The sequence below is a fragment of the Parasteatoda tepidariorum genome, chromosome 9 (genome assembly GCF_043381705.1).
Source record: "Parasteatoda tepidariorum isolate YZ-2023 chromosome 9, CAS_Ptep_4.0, whole genome shotgun sequence".
Lineage (NCBI taxonomy): Eukaryota > Metazoa > Arthropoda > Arachnida > Araneae > Theridiidae > Parasteatoda > Parasteatoda tepidariorum.
The window spans coordinates 39188302-39210998 of record NC_092212.1 but is presented as its reverse complement, the minus strand read 5'-3'; the positions used below and the strand labels follow the sequence as shown (position 1 = coordinate 39210998).

The 22697-nt window shown below is 32.0% G+C and overlaps 1 protein-coding gene and 1 long non-coding RNA gene across 5 annotated transcripts; one reads left to right on the top strand and one right to left on the bottom strand.

Annotated features, from left to right (window-relative positions):
• Positions 1–2933: 2933 nt before the first annotated feature.
• LOC107449036 (uncharacterized) lies at positions 2934–11312 on the bottom strand. The gene is made up of 3 exons (XR_011637656.1): positions 11123–11312; positions 7495–7671; positions 2934–3216 (listed from the first exon to the last, which is right to left on the bottom strand). It is a non-coding gene; the product is annotated as an uncharacterized lncRNA (long non-coding RNA).
• A 2714-nt stretch (positions 11313–14026) lies between these two features.
• Positions 14027–21292, top strand: LOC107445278 (uncharacterized). Of its 4 annotated transcripts, none has more exons than XM_043046498.2 (3): positions 14027–14185; positions 16753–16935; positions 20886–21292. In XM_043046498.2, the coding sequence occupies exons 1-3, from the start codon at positions 14180–14182 to the stop codon at positions 21159–21161; spliced, it is 465 nt and encodes a 154-aa protein (XP_042902432.1). In that variant the 5' UTR covers positions 14027–14179; the 3' UTR covers positions 21162–21292. The 4 variants fall into 4 exon arrangements, with proteins under 4 accessions (XP_042902432.1, XP_042902430.1, XP_042902431.1 ...); XM_043046496.2 differs by having other exon boundaries at positions 20856–21292; XM_043046497.2 differs by lacking the exon at positions 14027–14185 and adding an exon at positions 14301–14333.
• Positions 21293–22697: the final 1405 nt, after the last annotated feature.

Sequence of the window (22697 nt, the reverse complement as noted above, 5' to 3'; positions counted from 1 at the left end):
AATTTTTTTGTTATAATTTTTATTTTACTTTTTATGAAAGATTTGAAAATAAGGGGATTTTGATATCTTACGTAAACATTGCTATTGTCCACTTGTCAAAAAAAAAAATAAATAAATAATAAGTAGATCACAACCCCCCCCCCCCTCGGTCAGGTGCTGATGTCACATTTGAAAAACTCCACATTTTTAAATATCGTTAGCTGAAATAGTTTTCAATTTCAAGGACAGTTCATATACTTTTCTAAATTATCCCAACTGATAATTTTTATATTAAAAAAATTACGAGTAGCTTTTTTTGCGCACAGCTAAACCTATCACACGGACGGTATCTTTTTTCAACTAGTCAAACAACGGTTTCACTGTATACAAATGACGTTAACCCACCTTCTTGTAATTTTCAACATAAGTAGCGCCATCTATTGATTAATGGCTGAAGACTGGGAAGACTATTAACAAATAAACTGATGGATATTTACTCTATTTGACAGAATCTTTTATACATGTGCAATAAAACAAGACCTTCACCGAATCACAATTTTGAGATATAAAGAGTGAGTTAGATTTTCTAATGACAAAATCTAATGTTGTGACAAAATTAATCCAGAACAATTCTGCCACCAACAGTTTTTAATAGGTAGTTAGTAACATACAATTACCTGTTTGTAGCTTTTCGATAAGTATCTGTTTTTAATCGATTTTCATAATTTTAACTTGCAATAAAATTAGATTTTAAACAATCCAAAAGCTAAGAAACGTGTAGTTTAAAATTACTTACTCAACACTACAAATTGCCTCATTTTATTGCGTTAAAGTTTTGATAAAAAAATTTATAAAAGTTCAAAAAATCATTAATCTTATAAGGAAACACCGTTATTTTTTGAAATTTTTTGTTATGTATTGTGCTGTCTAATAACTACTATATTACCAAATGTTGGTTAAGTACAAAATATTAAGGCAACACAAGTAAAAAATCAACTTAAAATCAAAGATAAGCCCTTCATTATTTGATTTAGATACAATTGTTCTAAGTACTTAGCTTTTCTAACAAGTATTTCTTTTACAGATGCTTAGAAACACACTTAAAAAGTTTAAAATTGTTATAATTAAATTTTTTTTCAGAACACAATTCAAAAGTGGAAATTCTTTAAGGTACTTTTTTTATTGGACATTGCAGTACCAAGAAAAGTACGACTTTCACTGAAGTTAAAATTTTTGCTCTAAGATTCCTCTACAAATATATCAAGTAGTAAAAGTGAATAAAAGTATGAAAATTAATCACAAGTTTGATGCAATTTTGTATAAGAATTTTAAATTCTAAACGATACATTTGTTGATAGAGAAATTTTTTTTATTTTAAATTGATTGTCACTTTTTTTAACGAAAAATGAATATAGTTCGCAATTTCATTTAAAAATCATATTAACGCATTTAATACCACTCTAGTTTTACATGGCTTGCACATCTGGCCACAATGTAAATAACTACAAACTAAATTTTCAAATATTATTCAGATTTTGCTAGTTTTTTAAAAGGTTTGACATGAGATATCTGAAAAAAGTGGTGAATTATATAAACCTACGAATTGTTTAGAAATAGTGGTGGATGAAAATCTGCTAAATTGAATTTAGTAAACCAAGAATCACAATTAATAAACTACCACTTGAAAATATTTATTCGCTGTCAGGAGCAAGTTGGCTTCTCTGTGTATATAAATAAAACTATTTTTGTGTGCTCTATATTGTATTAATTTCTTCAAACCATTTTAGTAACGATATAAAAAAATTAAACATTTACTCGAATTATGCGTTTCTAATAATCTTTGCTTCGTCGGTCACCACTGACCCCCGTGGCGCTACGAATAAACTCAGTGCTGGTCACCGGTGACCCCCAGTGCATTCAACGTGCTAATATAAATGGAGATAAAATTAGCAAATTTACAAAAAAGGTTACAGCAACTTTTGAAAATCTTAATTTTTTTTTAAACATGTAAGAGAAAAGAAAGCTACGTAAGTAAAAAATATTCAAAAGTGCGAGAATATTTAAAAAAAAACCAAATTAATTTTCCTCTTTATTTTTGCCTAAACATTAAATTACATAATGAGGATTAAAAAATTAAAAAATCGAAATTTTCAAATACCTGTAGGTAAAAAATATTTATTATGCATAAAATTGTTTTTAAAAATGCTAAGAGTCCATGAAAGGCTTAAAAATAACCGAATATTAAAATGCTAATTATAAGCAAGATTTAAGAAAAAAAAAAGCTGAAAATTTATAAAAGCACTAAAGAATAATTGTGCAGTTAATTTCAATATTCGATTTTATGCTCTCAAACTAAAAAAAAAAAGTGCCATATTTTATGATTTTAGAACATAATGAAGCCTGTAATTGAAAATGCGGCAAAAATATAAAATTTAATCGAAGTCGCTGTTTAGAAGAGAATTTCGTTCATTCAAAATCTTTAAATACTCATTTGAAAATTTTATTTCAAAGATAAAGAAAAAAAATCGAATATTTTATTTTCAAGATTGGCACTATTTAGTAAAAATGGTCTTGCTATTGTCTACAAATTTGCTTAAAAATGTTTCAAGAATTCAAAGTTGGATAAAATAAAAAAAACTTTAAATTACAAAGAATATAGAATTAGCAGCAATATCAATTTCCTAGCAAATCTGTTGTTGACGTATGCCATTAAGGCAGAGGGGGGGTGCGATTGTTCTTGTTTTCCAGTGGCGCCATCTATGGCCCAGAATTAACGGGAAATATGATAAACGCATATAATATATAATTATAATTTAATATCTTAACTAAAACTGAAGTTTTTGTTTCGCAGAAAATATTCAAAGAATAATTTTTTATTTCAGTGTGGCACTATCTTCAACAAGATGTATCACCTATATCTTTGTTTAAAACTGGCGAAATTATGCAAGCATACATAAAATCAAAAAGGTTTATTACATTTATTAAGAATATAAAAATAACAATGTTGTAAAGCGAAAATATATTCGCCGCATCTAAGACAATGTCTGATTATCATTAAAAACTGAACTAAACGACATCTTTCCAATAAATATCGTCCTTCTCCATATAACTGGAATATGTATTTAAATCTTCACGTTCATAGCCAAGCAATTTAAATCTTTTGCACCATTTCAGAACCTTCAAGAAACAGCAACAACATTCAGTTCGTATTCCATCTATTATCATTAGAATCAGGAACTAATTGAAGAAAAAGTTTAATATTAATAAATTTGCATTTCCAAGCATTCTAATACAAATTACTAATTTAGTCCTTCCAACCTGTAATATATTTAGGGAAGAACACTATTTTATATCCAGCAATGAACAGCCCACCATTTTTTGCAGCCTTGGAACAATTTGATCTTCTTAGAGAACTTCTAGTGGAATAAACCTTCGCCTTTCATGCAGAGGAAAAATTACAGAAAAACACCACTTTTAGCCGAATGGAGAGGGAATTCTGGAAAAGGAGGAACGAAGGGGAAATTACCTTAGTAGTAGAACAGATCAGGGGTTAGAGTCCCCTCACCATCGGGCTAACCGTAGGAGATTTTCATGGTTTTCAATTCCATGCAACGCAAATGTGGGTTAGTTCCATCAAAAAGTCCTCCGGGAAAGTTAGTTTGTTTCTGTCTTGATCCAGGAGTTCTCTTGTCTTCTGGAATGGGGACCAAATTACAAGGCTACGGAGTTAATCATTTATAGTCGTAAACTCATAATTGGGTATGTTGTTCAGCAATACTTATAAAAAAATTAATAATGGTTATAAAATAATGCAAAATAATGTATTAAATAATAGTGAAATGTATGCATGTAGCTGAAAATAAAATAAGTAGAAATATTTTTATATAAAAATTAAAACACAGTTATAAATGCTGAAAACCATTACTAGGGAAGCAGATTTTTTTTATCAAATTTGGTAATCTTTTTTCCATCTGAAAAGCGTGATGAGAGATAATTAAGTTTTTTAAATGCTTGATAATTTCTTAATTTATTTGTTTTTTCATAATTTATTGTTAATAGAAAAATGATATTTAATAAAAAAATATTCCATTTCTTTTTCATTGGCATTTTACTTTAAATAATTTCATAAGCGAGACTAATTAATTATAAATAATCGAGTATTGATTGGATCAAACTATAATTAAAGGTTTCAAAGGTCACTGGTAAAAGCAACTGCCCTTAATCCCGGAACCCCTTTGACTTTTCCACGGAACACTAGGGTTCTGAGGAACACCATTTGTGAACCACTGATCTAGGTAGTTTGCAGATTACCTACGCAATTACTTATATGTTAAATTAATTTGTGTTTTGATATTTTTTGTATTTAGCAAACTTTTGATGATATATTGTAGTTACAGTACAATACGCTTTAAAAAAGGGTAGGAAATAAAGGGATAGCTGTAATTAGATTAGGAGAAATAGCTCTTTATACTTTTTAAAACTGCAGTGAATTTTTTCTCAAAACCTTAAAGCATTAAAGTGATGCAATTTGAAGTTTTGAGTAAGTAATTTAAAACTACACGTTTCTTAGCTGTTAGATTTTTCTCAAATCGAATTTCATTACAGTTTAAACTGAGGGAAACCGATTTGAATGTCGCTAAAAAATTCTCTTGGCGTTAATTGCATGAAAGCAAAAGGTACTTGTCAAAAATCTAAAGACAGGCAACAGTATACTATTTAATTATTTATTGAAAACTGTTCACAGAATTTTATTGGTGTAATTTTGTCAGAAAAAATAAATAGAGAATCTAAAACCTTGCTTCATATTTCATATTGTTATTGTGTGGCAACCTTGTATTTTACATATATTGAAAAATACCGAACAGAGAATATCCACCATAAATTTATTTAAGCGAAGGGAATCAAAAGCATCTTAGAAATTTCACTCTCAGTGTTGTCATTTTCACACTGTTTAGTTTGGTTGGGAGGCCAGCCGGACTATGTAGGGATCAGGGAGGTTCTGGGTTAGAGTCCCGGACAAGGCATGGGTGTTCTTTCATTCTTTGTACTATCTGTCCTTACTGTGAGAGCAACATTGGCCCACCTAATATGGTGAACCTGAAAGAGTAGCCAACAAATCTGCCATCATACTCCTGAATTGTCGAATGTCAACACAGGTGGCATTGGAAAAAAAAAGACCGGTTAGGAGAGAAAGGGCCTTATAACAGAAAAATAGTGTTGCCATGCCAATAAGAAAGGGAAATTAAAGAATATCTTTTCAAGTCTAGTTACCCAGAAACGATACTAAATGAGAAAGTGTTGAAGAAAGAGACTAAGAAATTTTGATGCAAGTGGAAGCATATTATCTTTAAATTTTTCTAGTACATTAGTATAGTGCTAAGTTGAGCCATATTATTATGCTTCTTAAATTTTACAACCTGATACTGTAGTTCAAGTAGGATGGAAACTTGGCTCAAAAGTTTGTACCATATTTAGTTTGCAGCAGATTTGCACCGTGTTATCTTTCAAGATACCAATATTAGGGTTAAGAATTAATCCAATGTTTCTAAGAACACTTTAGATAAGGAAATAATTGTTCCAAACTAAAAAGATTCTCTTCCACTCGAAAATTAGTACTGGCATAACAACCGTAAAGAGAAAAAAAGTACGAATTGAATTTAAAGGTTTTTTATTTTATAAGTCTCATGTTGAATTGATGAGACAATTTCGCGGTTTTACTTATACTAAGTGCGTATGTTTTCAAGAAACAGCGCATGTGCTGTAAATCTGTTTACATAGAAGTTGCGAAATCTCTGAACAAAATTTTTAGGAATCAGCAATGCTTCTGGATTCAGAAAATGGCATAAGTTACAAAAATTGATAAATTGAGATATCGGGCAGGGAAAGACGCCAACTATTTCGAAAAAAAAAATCATGTGTTAAACAATGCTTCGTTTTTATTAAAAACTGGATAAATTTGTTAGATATGTTTTGAGCGAAAATCTAAATTGACAAAGATGCGAGTAAGGTGAAACTGGGTACCTTGATTTTGGTGAAATTAGTTTATTTTCTAGTAAAAAAATTCAGAAATACATTTTTAAAGTCAAGAAAGACCTACCAGATGGTGTGCTGTTTTTTGATTAATTTACAGCATGGGTGTAGATAAGTTTGTTTTACTAAGTCAGCTCTCTAATGTTCTTTTGTTTTTAAATTAACCTTATTTATTGGTCATTACAGCTAATTTTTTTGTTGTCTAGCTTATTATACATTTGCTAAATATTCATACATTCACGAACAATAAGAAATCAGCCCTCTAAGTAGCAATGTTCTGTTTCGAGGACCTTTTGGGGTAAGATCAAGTACTACCAGGCTTTGGCCCAGAGCTTGATGCGAGTATACTGGATCTACGAAAGCTGCAGCTCTGAGGAGGAGTAAGATAACATCCAAGGCTGAATAAAGGTTTCTTGGTCCAGAGGACTAAATTAATTGCGGTCTTTTTCAAAGCCCAAAAACCTTTTCATATTTTGTAGATTTTTTGAAGACTATACAAAATTGAGTTTTCTTTATAATCCGTGATAATTGTCCCCCTCCCTCCTAGAGTACGGCTTTGATTGCATTACATGTAAATTACATGTATAATTTTCTTGAATTGTCACAATAGAAATGCCTGCTACGTTTTCACTGAAATGATAATATTTCTAAATTTCCCATGGAGTTAACATGCGTACCCGACCTTGCCCCACTAGGAGAACTCTATTAACTTCTATAAAACAATTTATATAAATAAAAAAAACGTATGATATATCTATCAAGTTTCAAGAATGACATATCGAACACAACTAACCAATGAATATCTTGATTAAATCAGGTAGTTTCTAGGTTGAACAATTTAGTTTTAACAGGTCTTCGAATCTTAGCTATCGTTCTTACCCCCTTCTCCCCATGTTCTCGAAAACAAATAATTTAAAACTATGGAGCATTTACTGGGTGGCCTAAATTAAACTCGCAATATTCAAAAACTTATAGAAAAAAATTCTTGCAGCATATTCATGTGACATGATAAACTTCTTTATTTTAAAACTCCTAGTTTTAGTTCGAAAGTTTTCCGAAAGATGGCGCTTACATTTTTCTTTGAAGCATACAAATTTCGTCCTACGATTGGTTACGGTATGTGATTGTGGCTGAAGATCGACATTTCAAGAAACACGGCAATGAAATAAAATTAGCACTGTATTTAGCACAAGAAAGATACAATTTTTTATTCCAAGCGCTGCATTTGCTATGAAGCCTGATCTATATTATTAAAGATAACACGACTGCGGCATGTGATTGTGGCTAAAGATCGACATTTCAAGAAACATGGCAATGAAATAAAATTAGCACTGTATTTACCATAAGAAAGATAACATTTTTTATTCCAAGCGCTGTATCTGCTATGAAACCTGATCTATATTATTCATGATAACAAGAGTAAACGAATTCATTACCAACATTTAAGTAAGAACATAGGAGAAAAATGGAATAATATAAACTTACCACTGCAAAAGTGAGAAAACTGAAAAAAGTGCCAGACAAGATTGCGAATTTCAGCCAAAAATGAGGCAGTCCTGTTGAAGAGGCAATTAAAGCCAGGCTAAAGCTGACAAGTCCAAAAATCGCAGGAACCATCATCAACGTATTAGAACACTTTCTATCAAGAAAAGTTAAATGTACCTGTTTAAAAGAAAATAATTTTAATTCTATAAATTACGTTAAATTTTTTTCATACCTAAAAAATCAAGAATAGTTTTTAAATTTTGTCCCCTGAAGAAATATATATTTGGAATTTCACACTGAATCAGTACTAGTTTAATAATTGTAAAACATGGTGCGTAGTGTTTTTATAAAGTGATTAAAGGTGCTCATTTTCGATTTTAGTTTTTTAAAAGCCCTTAAGGGTGCTTTTTTCATTGGGTGTTTTTAAAAAATGCTTAATTTTTCCTTTTTCAAAATGAGATTTTTCCTTTACTATGTTGATTTTCGCTTCGAATTATGCAAAAAGACAGTTCACATTGTTCTATTCAACGTTTTCGTAATTAATTTAACACCAATCTATTTCGGTGTGTAGTCAGTCCGCAGCGTATGAAAACGCCGTTTGTTTTACATGATTCAAAACTTCATGATTTTTGACAATTGTCAAAAAAAATGTCAAAAGTTTTTTTTTTCTTTTTTTTGACATGACTGTTATGAAGATAAAACCGTTGATTGTCAAAAACTTTCCAACCATGCCTAATTATGATATTTTTTAGAATGCTTAAAAATATTTTTTGAGTGCTTGAAAAATGCTTATTTCTTGTTGAATAATTTGGCTACGCACACTATAAAATAATTTCCTGCAAAAATAAGCTCAAAACAATAATTTAAAAATTAGTGTTAGTCCTAGTGTTTTCTGCGTTGAAGTTTCAACAGAGCCAATATCTCCATTTTTTTAAAATAAAACAAAGTTGGTTATAGATCCCAAAAAGATACAGTCTTTAAAAGCAGCACATATAAAAATCACACTTGACTTGGTATTACATAACATGTTTCTTCAACAATATGCAGGTTTATATTCAGTATTAGTTTCAAGCTTAAAAGTTTAATATTGCATTTCCTATTAAACAATTATTTTGGGTTTCACGTATTCTACTTATACCTTTAATCATTAATACTCAATCATTTTAGAGTTAGCACGATTTCGAGAGCAATTGGAATAAAGTAACCTGCTTCCTACATCGTACTACTTTCAGACCTTGGGGGAAAAAAATTTATTTTTAGTCCTTAGAGCGCAAATACTGCCAAAAAAATATACACAGTAGAACCCCGATTTTACATTGTCCGTTCCGCACGTTATTTTGTATTACCTGCATTATCTGCTAGTCCATGAAAATTGCCTATGCCGATAATGTTAAAATATCCCGGATTTTACGTTAACCTTTTTAAGAAAGTCCCGCAACGCCTTATACGTTTTTCTAATAAATCAAAATCATTTTTTTCTCTACAAAGTTCGCACAAACTTTTTCTGAGTTTTCTTTTCTTAAAAAAAACGGGACTTAATTAGCGTTTTTCCTGACATTCTATCTTATCGTCCTTTTTTCTGTCAGAGGGTTCCTCTTGAGTCAAAATCCGAATTGTGACGGGATAGCCAAGGCACGAGAAGGGTTGCTAAAGAAAGTATGCGTGCTTAAAATGTCAAATTTGCGAATGGAATTTTTTCAAGCAAACTTCAACCTTCGAATCTTTTAATTTTTCACTTATGTAAAAAGCGTTACACTAAACAATTGGTAAGGTAATCATTTTTCTAGATTTCGATGACCTTTAAGATATTTTTATACTTCCGGAATCACTGGATTTGTTGATTTTAACTGCGTTGGACAGTGTCTACCAAAATGCATTACAAAAGAGTTCAACAAAGCTTCTAGGGGATAAGTGCTTCTCGATAACGCGCATGTCGACTACAACTCACATCCCATTGCTTTTCAATTACTTCAGTATCTGATTTAATGCTTGCTCCTGATAATAGAGATGAAAACGATAAAAATGAGTAAAAAATGTCGAAAGATACACCCACAACTGATCTAGAGTTTGAAATCATTAGAACTCTAAAGCATTTGCGAAGCGTGGAGGTGGTGGGTTCGTATCCCACCGCAACCTTGGATTTATTCTCCGTGATGTCCTCTGATTAGTTCTATCTATCCAACTTGACAGAAGCTTATACGCCTGAATTGAGCACAAATGTATGCAATTTCAATAAAGCAATGTGCTTTGGTTTAGTTTTTGTTTTGCTAACGTTGCACTAGAGCTGCACTAAGAGCTTTTAAATGTGTCGTAATTTTATTTTATTATCTTATCTCCTTGTCATGCATACGTTTTATAATAGTTTATACTATCATAATATTTAGTTAAATCTTCCAAATTTTAGAATTTACTCATCTTAATCAGTTAATAAATATTAGAAGTGGTTTCAACAAGAAAATTTTGCGTGGTCTTGCCAAACAAAAGGAAAAAATAAACACCACGGATTTTTAAATTTTCAACTGAAAACTGCGTTTGATTACAGTTTTATATCAAATATTCTTAGAAAGTATAGATATTATAAAATATATATGGTAAAAATGAATTATGATTAGTCTTTGACACAACACAGGGCTCGAAAAACTGCCCGTCCGCCCATCCTCGGCGGTCAAAAATTCCCTGCGGACAACGAATTTCTCGAATCCGACGTCCGAGCGGACGGCCATTTTCCCGTAATGTTGCAATTATGAACATCTACCTAAATGGAAAACCTCTTTCAGATTTCTGTGCAGAAATCTCTGTAAATCATTGGCTTGATTGTGGAACTGGCAAAAATCATATTCGATTCATTTTAAAAACGCAGTGCCTTCGGATAAATTGACATTGCAGATAACTTGACCTTTGTCATTTAAATTATTTCATAAAAGAAAGAATTTATTTCATGAAAGAAATACTAGGTTTCTATTAATAACCTAGTATTTCTCTTATTACTGTATAATGTAATCCTTATTTGTAATCCAAGTAACTACTAATTCATTGTGCAATTTATATAAATGTTTGTAATAAATAAGAGAATATTATATTTTTATTCATTTAGAAGCGACGGGTTAGTTTCAAAGCAGGACGGATACATTGATGGACAAGCCGTCCTCGGGGACGGGTAAAATTTCTGAGTTTTTTCGAGCCCTGACACAACATTTTGGGAACTGTATATTGCTTCATTACATGCGTATATTTTCAAAATGTAATTCTTAGCGAAATTTATTAAGTTTTTGATTATTGAACGATAACTAAATTTTTTTGAAAAAGATATTTTAGAAACAAAAAATTGTATCAATAACCATTCTAATCATTAGCAATTAACTAAAAATTTCCCTATAACACTAAAATAATACACTGCTTTATTTTTCCAATAAACTACAATAAACTTGAACAATTTCAATAAAAGCATAGATATTTTATTTTTCCTAAAAGCTATTGTATTTATTTTTAACTTTGCTACATAGAACATTTACTTTACATAAAAAATTATTAGGTAATAAACAATTTCAACATAAATAGTATATTTTTTTACAGAAACTTAAAAGCTTACTCAATTTCTATCTTAGCATGGATAATACCAAAATCTTACCGTTGGTCTTTTTGGAGTACTGGTCAACATTGTGCTTGTTACGAATGTGTTAATTTGGATTATACTGGTTTCAAACTACTTTCACAGAGTCTGAATAACTTAGAACGAATGGTTTAAAACTGTTTATGTCTGCCGAATTTTAATTTGTGACCCGTAAGAGTATGGCAGGGGGGAGGATAAAGTCCCGATTGCGTAAGAAAATGCCACGGTTTTGTACTCCTAAGTCACTAAAGAGTACCAGACCTATCCTTCAAATGGGCACCTGAGGACGCTTATGGGGCTTAAGAGCACCATATCGGGTCATGTAAATTTGTTGTAATTTTCAATCATTTTTCGCTTTTTTTTTCTACACCATTTAGAAGGCTTTTTTTTGTTTGATTAGCTTATTCAGACTACGTGTTTTAATCATCGTTGAACAACCATACCATTATTTGGATTATGACAAAGGGTCAATTCTATGACATTGTAATTTTGAACCCAACCCAAAAGATAAAGAAGCTCCTGGATCTAGCTAACCTTCGTGAAGGATTTTTTGGTGGATCTAATCAGCATTAGCGTCACATGGAGAAAAAAACTACAAAGATCTCACACATTTATCCAAATGGCAAGAGAACTTTTTCCCATGATCCGTCTACCTCTAAAGATATTTTACGTTGGTACATTGGTTGGTAGGAACCGGGAGTAGGTTCCGAATCGACCAGCCATAACTAGGATTTGTACCTGGATCTCCTTTATAAAGAGGCGAGTATTTTATCTCTTGAGCCTACGCGACTTTTAGATCACGTAAACTCCGCAGCCTTGCAATTTTGAACCCAATTCAGAAGACAAGGGAACTCCTGGATCAATTATTCAGAGAAATTTGTCGGACTTTTTTACTGAACTATCTCGTATTTGCGTTAAATGTGGAAAAAAAAAGTTAAAACCTCCCACAGCAAGGGGATTCTGACCCATGATCTGTCTACCACTGAGGATATTTCTTATCAGCACTGTGGTCGGTGTGAGCCGGTTGAGGAATTCGTATCGAATAGCCATTGCTGGGATTCGAACCCGGGTCACCTCATTGGGAGGCGTACGATTTATTTCCTGAGCTACAGAGGCTCTAGATTACATTTCATCGCTTACTTTTAGCTTAGTGTGGTGAACCGTTAAATTTTACATCGAATATAATACTGGAGATCTCCCTGATCGAACGGTCTCGTTGATACGCTAAATGTTCTGCAGAGTGGAGGTAGTGGGTTTAAATCCCACCGTAACATTGAATGCATGTTTGACATCGACTTCGCGCGCAGGTCGTCGGGCTACCGAAGCGGGGGTGCCATCTCCTCCGCAGAGGATCAAAATTGTGATGGCATGTCTTCGAATCATCCTCCGGGATGTTTTCCAGACCGTCGCCAATAGCCCATTGTGCAGCTCTAGTGCGACGTAAATTAACAACAACAACAACAACAGCATATTTGACATACCCTTCTCTGAAATGTGGTATCAGCTTTTCATCTTGATAAGGGGCTTGAAAGCCGCCTTTCTAAACAAAACACAAGCTTACATATGTTTGCGTAACAGTAAATAAATTAAAAAAAACAAACAATAAATTTCTCAACTAATTCATGAAACTTATAAGTATGCGGGTAAAATAAATTCAATTTATAGGAATTTTATTAAATTTTTTTTTTCATACAAAATACACATTTCAGTTCGCCATTTTTTCTCAATATTCGTAAAACTGTTGATTTGTAAGCAGGTTCGATTCTCACCCTTGAAAATCGAAGTATATTTCCTTCTTTCTCTGTATATACAAGAAGAAAAAGAATTAAGCTATCACTCTTTATAACTTTCGCGATAAATTGGTTTAATTTCGAAAATTAAAATTGTGTGAGGCCTGTATAGCCGAGTTAGTAGAACTTGGGCCCATGTCCAAAAGGTCATGAGTTCGATCCTCTCCAGAAGAAGACTACAGTGTGCAAAATTGATACTGGTGTACGCTAAATGTACCTGGGTCTCAAATTCCTTCAAGTTCTCATAACTATCAATACCTCTGGAGCGGCGGTTGCTCAGGGGATAAAGCATTCGCCTCCCAATGATGTAAACCAGGTTTGAATCCCAACTGTTCCTGATTGGTACCCGGTTGGTACCCGGCTCCATAGTGACCCTAGTGCTGACGTAAAATATCCTCCGTGGTAGACGGATCATAAGTTAGAATCCTCTTGCCGTCGGACTAAAAGTGGGAGGTTTTCGTGATTTTCCTTTCCAAGTAATGCAAATTAGGGTTAGTTCCAACAAGAAAGTTCACGAAGGAAAGTTTGTGCCAGTGATGGATTCAGGAGTTCCCTTGTCTTCCAGGTTGGGTCGAATGGTCATGAGTTCAATATTACAGAGCTACCGAGTTGAATAATTACAGTGGTAAACTCAGAATCGGGTCGGCTGTACAATGCCGGTTGTAAAACAAAATCAAATACCTCTAAAGGGTTCTGGATCGGAGATTGGTCATTTACTGGTTCAGGTCAAAATTACGATGCACAATGGGCTATTGGCGGCGGTCTGGGAAACATCCCTGAGGATGATCCAAAGACCTACCATCACAATTTCGATCCTCTGCTGAGGGGATTTCACCCCCACTTCGGTAGCCCAACGATCTGCACGAGAATTCGAGTACTTTAAGGTAGAACAGCTTAACGAGGACCAATACCGCACACCCTCGGTCTCTACGCAGATTGATCTGAGTGGTCACCCACCCGCACACTGACCGCAGTCACTGATGCTTGACTTCAGTGATCTGCTGGGAACCGTGTCTTAACGATCAGTCCACTGGGGGACTTCCCTGTAAAATGAACTAAGACGTATAGTATTCAAATGTTGTATTTTGACCCTTAATGGCGCCACTGAATAACTTCGTTAATGGAAAAACAGAGCTATAAGCTTACACAAAAAGTTCGTTGCGCTAATCTACATTCCACAATCTCAAAATTGTGTTAATTAAGTATTCTATCTGTGGGACGGTGGCTGGCAGTCTTTTACGAAATTTTTTTTAAGAAAAATATCCTTTTTAAATTTATTACCACAATGACGGTAAGGTTTGAAATTTTAATTTCTTTGTTTTTAAATAAATTTATTATGCTCTTTAACCAGTTAATGTTTTCAAATTGTTTAAAAATAAAATTTTGATTCTTGCCAAATTTTGGTTCAATAATTCTTTGTAATGGGTTGCAATAAAATGGTACATTTATTTAACTTTAATAAATTGACAGTTTTTAATGTGTTTGCTTTAAATTCTTTCTTAAATAACAACTTATTTAAAAAAACTCATATTTTTTCTTAGCTATAAAAATTTTGAAGTTAAAATAATTTTCATCTTTTGCGTTTTATGATTGTTAAAAATGTTTACGTAAATATCACGAGTTTGATGAAAATAATTTGAATTTATTGTATTAATTTGTTTTAGAGGTTATAAAATAAATACTGAAAATATTCAGATAAAAATGTTGTACATTCAGGAATTTATTAGTTTTCTTTCATGCTTTTAACTGCCAATATGCTTTTTTTTTCTTCTAAATCTTTATTAGGAAATTTCGCAAATTTAATCGAGTGAATGTAGTATGTCCTTATACGAGTCAAATAATTATTAAACTTCACTTAAGTTTCATGCTTTAGCTTTTGTAGAATGCGAAAGTGAACACCCTCAATAACTTCTGATTTAAAGATCGGATTTTCGCTGGTGAAAATTTAATCAATTAGTGCGGGCGGTGTTTTGAGTTAAGAATTTGAGCACAAAAGCTTATTTTAACTGAATAAAGACGCCTTTTTTACAAATTATTTGAATTTGACACCCTTTAAATAGAGGGAAGGAGTAAACTGCATTCTGGAAAATATTGCCTTTAGAGGTCTTTTTCCCATAGACCGAACTGAACTTTAGAAAGGGTGGGAAAATTCTAAATATGGTTTTAATCCTCTTAATTTAATTTTCATAAACTGATGATGGATATTAACTCTAGTTGGCAATATCGTTCGATAACTGTAAAATACTAGGCCGCCACCCTATCAGAATTTAAGATATAAAGCGTGCAGTATTTTAGATTCTCTAATTTTTTCTTAGAAAATTATGCCTATACAATTCTGTAATCAACAGTTTTTGGTAGATAATTAAATAGTATATAGTTGCCTGTTTTTAGATTTTTTGTTAAGTGTCTTTGTTTTTATGCAATAAGTGTTACAAAATTTTTTTAACGTCATACAAATCGGCTTTCTTGAATTGAAACTGCAATCGAATTTTTGATTTTTTTTAAAATTTGATTTTGAAACATTCTGAAAACTTGTAGTTCTAAATTACTTAAACCCTCAAATAGCATCGATTTATTGCTTTAAAGTTTTGCGGAAAAATTCATGCAAATTTTAAAAATTATCATTTTTATTAACGAAAAAATCTACATATCCGAATCTAATAATGCTACTTTATTTTCCTCGTTTTTTAAAAGGTTTTATGCTGTCTATTATTTTATCAACAGTTTAAGTACAAGAAAATATATAAGACACAAGTTACATTTACCTAAAACCCAAAATGCCAAAAGGGCATTTTTTCCTTTTTTTCCCTTTCTATTCTATTCTATTTTATAGAACCATCTTAGTCTTAGTAGTATATATGAGGGGTCGAATGTTTGAGCACTTTTGTGTTATTTGACTTACAAGGGAAACTAGGGAACTAGGGAGCCAATTTTGAAATTAACTAGTGGGATGTATGCCTTATGAGGAATAATTTTAGGGCCCATAGAATATAGGGCCATTCGTTTCGGCCCATAGAAGGTCCTGTGAGAGATAAAAATAATTCAATATATAGAAAAATCGGTATTTTATTACTTCAATGCATATTAGTTATTGTAATTATTATTCAGTATATTAGTTATTCATATTAGTTATTGTAATTGTTTCCTACTTCAATTAATTTGTAATTAAATGGTTAAATAACTAATTTGCCAATTAGTGAATTAATTAGAGAATTAATTAATTATTAATTATTAATTGATTTGCAATTACATACACCAATTAATTTGGAAAATTTTTTGGAAAAAAAAATTTAAAACATTTATTGTCAATTTTTTTTTTAAATTAACCTAACAGGTTTTTCCGAAAAACTACATACATAGAAAATTTTCGAAATCAATTTTGACAATAAGTATACATTATATAGTACGTGAAAGTACCACGTTATTAATTGGAGTATGAGATAATTACAATAACTAATAGTCTGCATTGAAGCAATGAAATACTGATTTATCTATATCTTGAATTATTTTTTATCTCTCACAGGACCTTCTATGGGCCGAAACGTATGTTTCCCCCCTAAAATTATTCCTCATAAGGCATACATCCCACTAGTTTATTTCAAAATTGGCGAGTCACACTTCTCTAGAGTTTCCCTTGTTAGTGCGTATCTCGCTATATTTCGCGAACATTTTAAGCAAATCAAAAATTTTCTTCATGCAAAAATAAATTTCGTTTATCAAACAATGAAAAAACTTTGTAAACTTTTCGTTTAACAAACAATGAAATAGAAACGAATAGAAACGAATTCGTTCATTAATTTTAGTTTATTTCGTTTAACAAAAACTACGAACAGTACCTAATTATAAATTCATTGATAGAAACAGGAAATTCGACGTCGGCGTGGAGAAATATTCTGTCTTTGGATGAGCGTTTTCAGTGTTATGGTGGGTGTAGTCTTAACCTCTACCACAAGTCCTGATCAACCCGCTGACATCTGGTTTATCTCTGGAATAATTAGTGGATTTCTAGGTTCAGTTACTGCTTTTGGTTTTGTACTTTACGTAAGTAGATTTTGAAATAGTTTTAATGAAAACCTTTTGTTTTTCTCGTTAAAATAATGGAATTATAATGGAATAATAATTTTTTCTTGAAAATTAAATTATGTTAATGAATGAAGAGCCTAAAAAAAGAAGATACCAAATGTTTCAAGAAAATAGGAAGGATACAGATATTTATGGTTTGCTATGGTCTGCTTAGGAAACAATTTGTTCCTTCTATGTTTTATAGTATTTATAATAGATGTTGCTACAGGATGTGGTTATAGAAATTCACGATTTGCTGCTTTCTGATTAGGGAATATTTTTTCCTTATATAGTTAATGAAAGCTGGAAAGCATTGATAATGCTAGTTCATGAAGTAAATATAGAAATATAAGGTTTTCTGCGTTCTGTTTGGGAAACAAGAATGTACCGCTATGTTCAACGAAAGCTTGATAGCATTGATAATGGACGTTGGTACTTGATGTGGAAATTGAAATTCAAAATTTTCTGCATTTTGCTAAGGAAACAAGTTATTTATTCCCTGTAAGTTTGATTTCTCGCTAGTATTGATAACAGAAGTTACATGGTGGGATGTAGAAATTTACGGCTTTCTGCATTCTAATTATGAAACAAGAAATATTTCCTCCGTATTTAATGAAAGCTTGATAGTATTTATAACTGGTGCTGCTGTCTGATGTAGTTTTGAAATACTACTTGCTGCATTCTGCTTAGGAAACAAAATTTTAATCCCTCTATTTTTATTAAAAGCTTGATGGCATGAATAACGTCTGTCATAACATGATGTCGATTTAGAAATTTACAGTTTGCTGCGTTCTGCTTAGGCAATTAAATATTTACTCTTTTCATTTATTTATTTGTATGGGGAATGGTGATTTTTCATTCCTATTAAACTACGTTGTTTACGGTGAATTGCAATTATATTAAACGTAGTTCTGTCAGTCATGCTATTCTGCAGCTCCAGATGTTAAGGAACTATTTATTGTCACAGTTTCAAAATTAATTACATGTCTAGTTTCCAAAGCAACACGCAGAAAACTGTACACATTCTCCTTCCGTTTTCCCTTAATTGATTTTTCAAACATCCGTGATTTTTGGGGCTCCCAGTAGGAAATTACATTTAAGGAGAATAAGGTTTTAAAACTTACAGTATTCTGAATATAACTGGAGGATTTTTCTGACTGGTATTAAGGAGTGCAATTTTTAAAGGGAAGCAATGTTTCCTAAAAATATTCTTGTAGCTAAATTTGACAAATTTAATGTTCCTTTACTAGAAAAAATGTCCCAAAATAACGCTTTGCCTTGCTTATCAAAATTTTCTCTTCACGTGACCATTGCTTATAAACCATAAAAAAAAAATAGAAATTGCCCTTTCGTAGCATCTGATAGGAATTTAAATTTTCAAATGAACAATGGATATTTTGTTAAAAATTCAACTCAAACTTCTCAATACTTCAACAATGTATTTAGATATCATAAATATGTTTAAAATTTTATAATTTTTCTATAACTCTATTAATTCTAGAAGAATTGCAAAATATTGAGACAATCTGTACGTTCTCAAATTTTATTTTCTTGCGGCACGAAAAATTTAGAATATTTTAAAACTATACGTAAAATATTCCATAGAATAAGTATATTAAATGTGTAAAATTAACATAAAACTAATTTTTTTACCCATTTTAGTGACAATTTCAGATTTGTTCACTAAATGTAGATCACGAGAAACAAAAGGGCTTTTTTTATTACCTTTTACTTCTTTCGAAATTTATTTTAATGTTAGCGTGGGGAACTTGTGGAAAGTTTACAAAAACATTCTCATGAAATTTCACATTACTAATCCTCCTTTTCGCTCTTGTTTAAGTATCCAAAATTAACCAGATTTTCAGTGCTTATGAAATAAGGGTGGTAAAGCTGCGTCTTCATATACGTACTGTCCGGAAATCACGAGAACTACTCCAGACAACAGACTCGCGTGCTGGCGGTTACTATAGTTACGAAAATAAATCACTTCAAATAGTGATGAATCATTTTGCATTTATGTTGGGTGGGTCGCCAATTCTCCCACATTACAAAGGACTTTACTGTTTCCATAACTGATCAGTGTTTTCTTCCTAGTAATGTTTTCCACTCTTTATTTAAATTTTTATTTTGTAGTTGCACATTCAGATTGATAACGATAATTGAGTAATAGAGTAAGCTTTTAAGCTTTCCATTAATCTGCAAAATCTCTTGCTACATAAAATTCTGTCTTATGCTCTGAATGTAAGAGTTTCTGTTCCCCGATCTTTTGTTCACGTAAGATTTTGATCAGTTTTATTTTATCTGCTCGAAATTCAATCCCACGACAGAGAGATTATTCTACTATATTATTGTCAGTGCGAGAATTTGTCCCATGATAATTTTTTTCCGTGATATTGCCCCATTGTAATGAGCTTGCGTGAGTATTTTGCACGATATTTTATAGATACGATAAACTTTTTTTTAAAACTCAAAACAATATTGAAAAGTTAATGAATGTTTGTAACAAGTAAATTTAAATTTTTATTGTGGGATTAAAAACACACTAATGGCTAGAACTAAATTATTTAAATGCTAAAAATAGAAAGCCAATCTTTTAAAAAAAGCAGTAAAATAAACCCACAAACCTGAGGGTTAATTTTATTGCTACTACTATGATAATACTACTGTGATATTTCTTCATTTTGTTTTTGATAATCAGGTTTTTTTCTTTGCTAGTACTACAATCAGTGAGAAACATTGTATTAGTTTGGAGCAGCATACCCGTTTCCGTGTATTAAATTCTTCCGTTATTTATTACATTTTTATTTATCCTGTTTGAGTTTTGAAAATGATTGTTGAGTATAAAAGTTTTGTCCGAAATGTCTTAAACAAAATATTTTTGAAGAATTTAGTATTTTTCGAATGAAATTTTTGAAGAATTAAAAAATGGAAAATAAAGAATAAAAATTAAATATTTTTATAAAAAAAATGTTTGAATGCTTTTTCTGCATATTTTTGCACTTAGAAACATTGTTTCAACGTAGAAACATATCAGTAACTTGAACCATAATACGGTTCAAGTTTTCTGTAACCTTATAGAAAGATTTTGCACAGTTTATTTAATGCTAAACGTAACGATAACCTTACTGTTTCGCCCTTGGAGACACTGCAATTTGTAACGAAATTTTTCGTATGCGCTGTGAAGTTCAAATTGTGTTAGGTATAGTGCGGCGTTCATGAGAACTCCAGACACCAGTTTTGCTTCGTGGAGGGTACTATGGTTACGAGGAAAAGACATTTCGAATAGGGGTGCGTTATGAACAGTTTTCTCAGTAATAACCATAAGTAAACCAATTGACACCTTCGTTCCTCCATTTCACCCCCATTAGAAATATGATCTCGCTTGTTACCATAACAGCAGACAGCCCCAGACTTTTTGTCTGGAGGAGTTCTCCTCAAAGCCGAACTATAGGGAGAACAGTAATGCTTTGAAAAATTTCCATAATAAGGTGACAAATTGAACCATTCTGCATCACGTCTTCTGACCGATGTCAAAATAATGTGGTATTCCTGCTAAAAAGTGGAAAGACTGGTCGCTAAGAAAACTGGGCTAGGTGCTTGGCCATGGTTGGGTGATGTGTGAACCATTTTGACCATCAAATTGAATTGTAGTATTGAGTAATCAAATAAGAATTATAATACGATTCTACTTCATCATGATATCATCTTTGGTGCACGACAGCACAATATGCACCTTACCCTTCTTTAGAAAAATTTTCCTGAGCTCTCTTCTTCAGGCAGCAGTCCATTATGGTTAAACTTAGAGAAATATTATAATCCCAGGAAAATTTTGTCATTGTTCCTAAAAGTGTATCAAATATATTTTTGTATCAAATATAGTGTATCAAATATGTTTTCAGATTTCTTTTTCCTCTGAATATCATTATCAGGAGACAGTTTCAAGCAAAAAGGAAACTGCACAGCCGGAAAATCAGGAGAAGGAAAAACGGGAATCAGCATCTCCAAAAAACTCGGAGAATGAAAAGCTGGAACACCCCCAAAATAATTATCAACAGCATAAGACAGCCGATAAAACAGATCTGGTTGAATTGGATGAGATGAGACAAGCGGAATATCAGGAGGTGCAGGATATATTGAATAAAGCAACCAAAATGTTAGAAGAATTCCGATTTATTGCTGAAAATTTGGAAGCTGAAAGGAAGTGAAATTATGACTTCCGTAGGAAAAATATTTTTTAGTTGTTTAATAAGATTACTTTTAAATTTTTATGGTAAACGGTTCTTAGAACTGATGCTTTTAATGTTTTTATTGGAAATAAATGCATTTTTACTCTTTACAGTATTTTTCTTTTTTAAAGTGACTATCAAGCATTGTTTTGTGTACTAGACTTCAATGGTGCTTGCTGTTATAAAGCGAACGCGTAAAGTATATAATTGTAGCGTATCTACCACTACAAATATACATATCCAATTCACTAGTATATAAGACATGTTAACTCGACACTATGTTGGGGTATCTTTTCATAGATGACGGTTGACATTGTGGATAACTCCTCTCCCCACACTGGTGACTTTCGGACGTGATTTGAACACCCCTACGTTGGCAGATCTGAACCCGCTTACTTCGATTGATGGTACACATTGAACAGTTGACTTGCTACTTGTGATTGCGACATTATCCAACTCCTCACGCTGTTGCTACTCAGTCAGTCTCGATTACACAGAACGTACAACGTATTCACTCGACTGCTATAGGCAACACACGAGCAAATACGACCGTGAACTTAATACAGCTCTCCCGGCTTCTCACAAAAACAGCAATGAATTAACTAGTGGAATCCATTCGTCGAATTCTATCACAGATATAATTCTGGTGGGTGAGTATTGTAGCGTATCTACCACTACAAATATACAAATCCAATTCACTAGTATGAGATATGTTAGCACGATTCTATGGAGGGGTAGACATGGTCGAAAGCTACTATCCCCACATAATCATCGGAAAAACTGGAGTTTAAAAATGGCAGCTGAAATGGTTACATCCTGAAGCGGGCTTAACAATTACAAGGATGCCATAGCACGGGAGAACCTTTTCGTCGCATATACTTTCACCTTCATAAGTAATTTAAAATATAGAAAAAGTGAGTGAAAGGAAACCTAGAGTATGCCATAAAGATTCAAATAATGATAAATTTTAAAAAATCCAAATGAAAATAAATATAAGATAAGTTAGGATTACCCAATTGAGAAGTTCTCTTCCAATGATTCGTTTGCTTTTTGAAATTTTTTTTCTTCAGTAATTGAAATTTCATTGCTTACTCCATGTATACCTGAACTCTTTCTTTCAAATTAGTAATGAAGGTGAAAGAATTTGCAAATTAAAGTTTCTCCTTAAGTTTCAAAGACTGATACACGAGTGTTCAAACATGAGAAGGATTATAATCCAGTAATTATCAGTGTCCAAAATTGAGAGGGATTATAATCCAGTAATTATCAGTGTTCAAAATTGAGAGGGATTATCCAGTAATTACCAGTGTTCAAAAATTCGAGATTAATGTAAAGTACCAGTGAATTGAATTTAAATCTAATTTGAAACAAATAATTCGTGGAATTTCCTAATGTGCACAATTATAAATTTCAGCATTTGGAGACGTAACAGCTAATTTAATATAAATTTGCAAAACTCATAAAAACATGAAAAAAATAGTTGGCCAATCTATGTTGATCCCTTTTCTGTGTTTG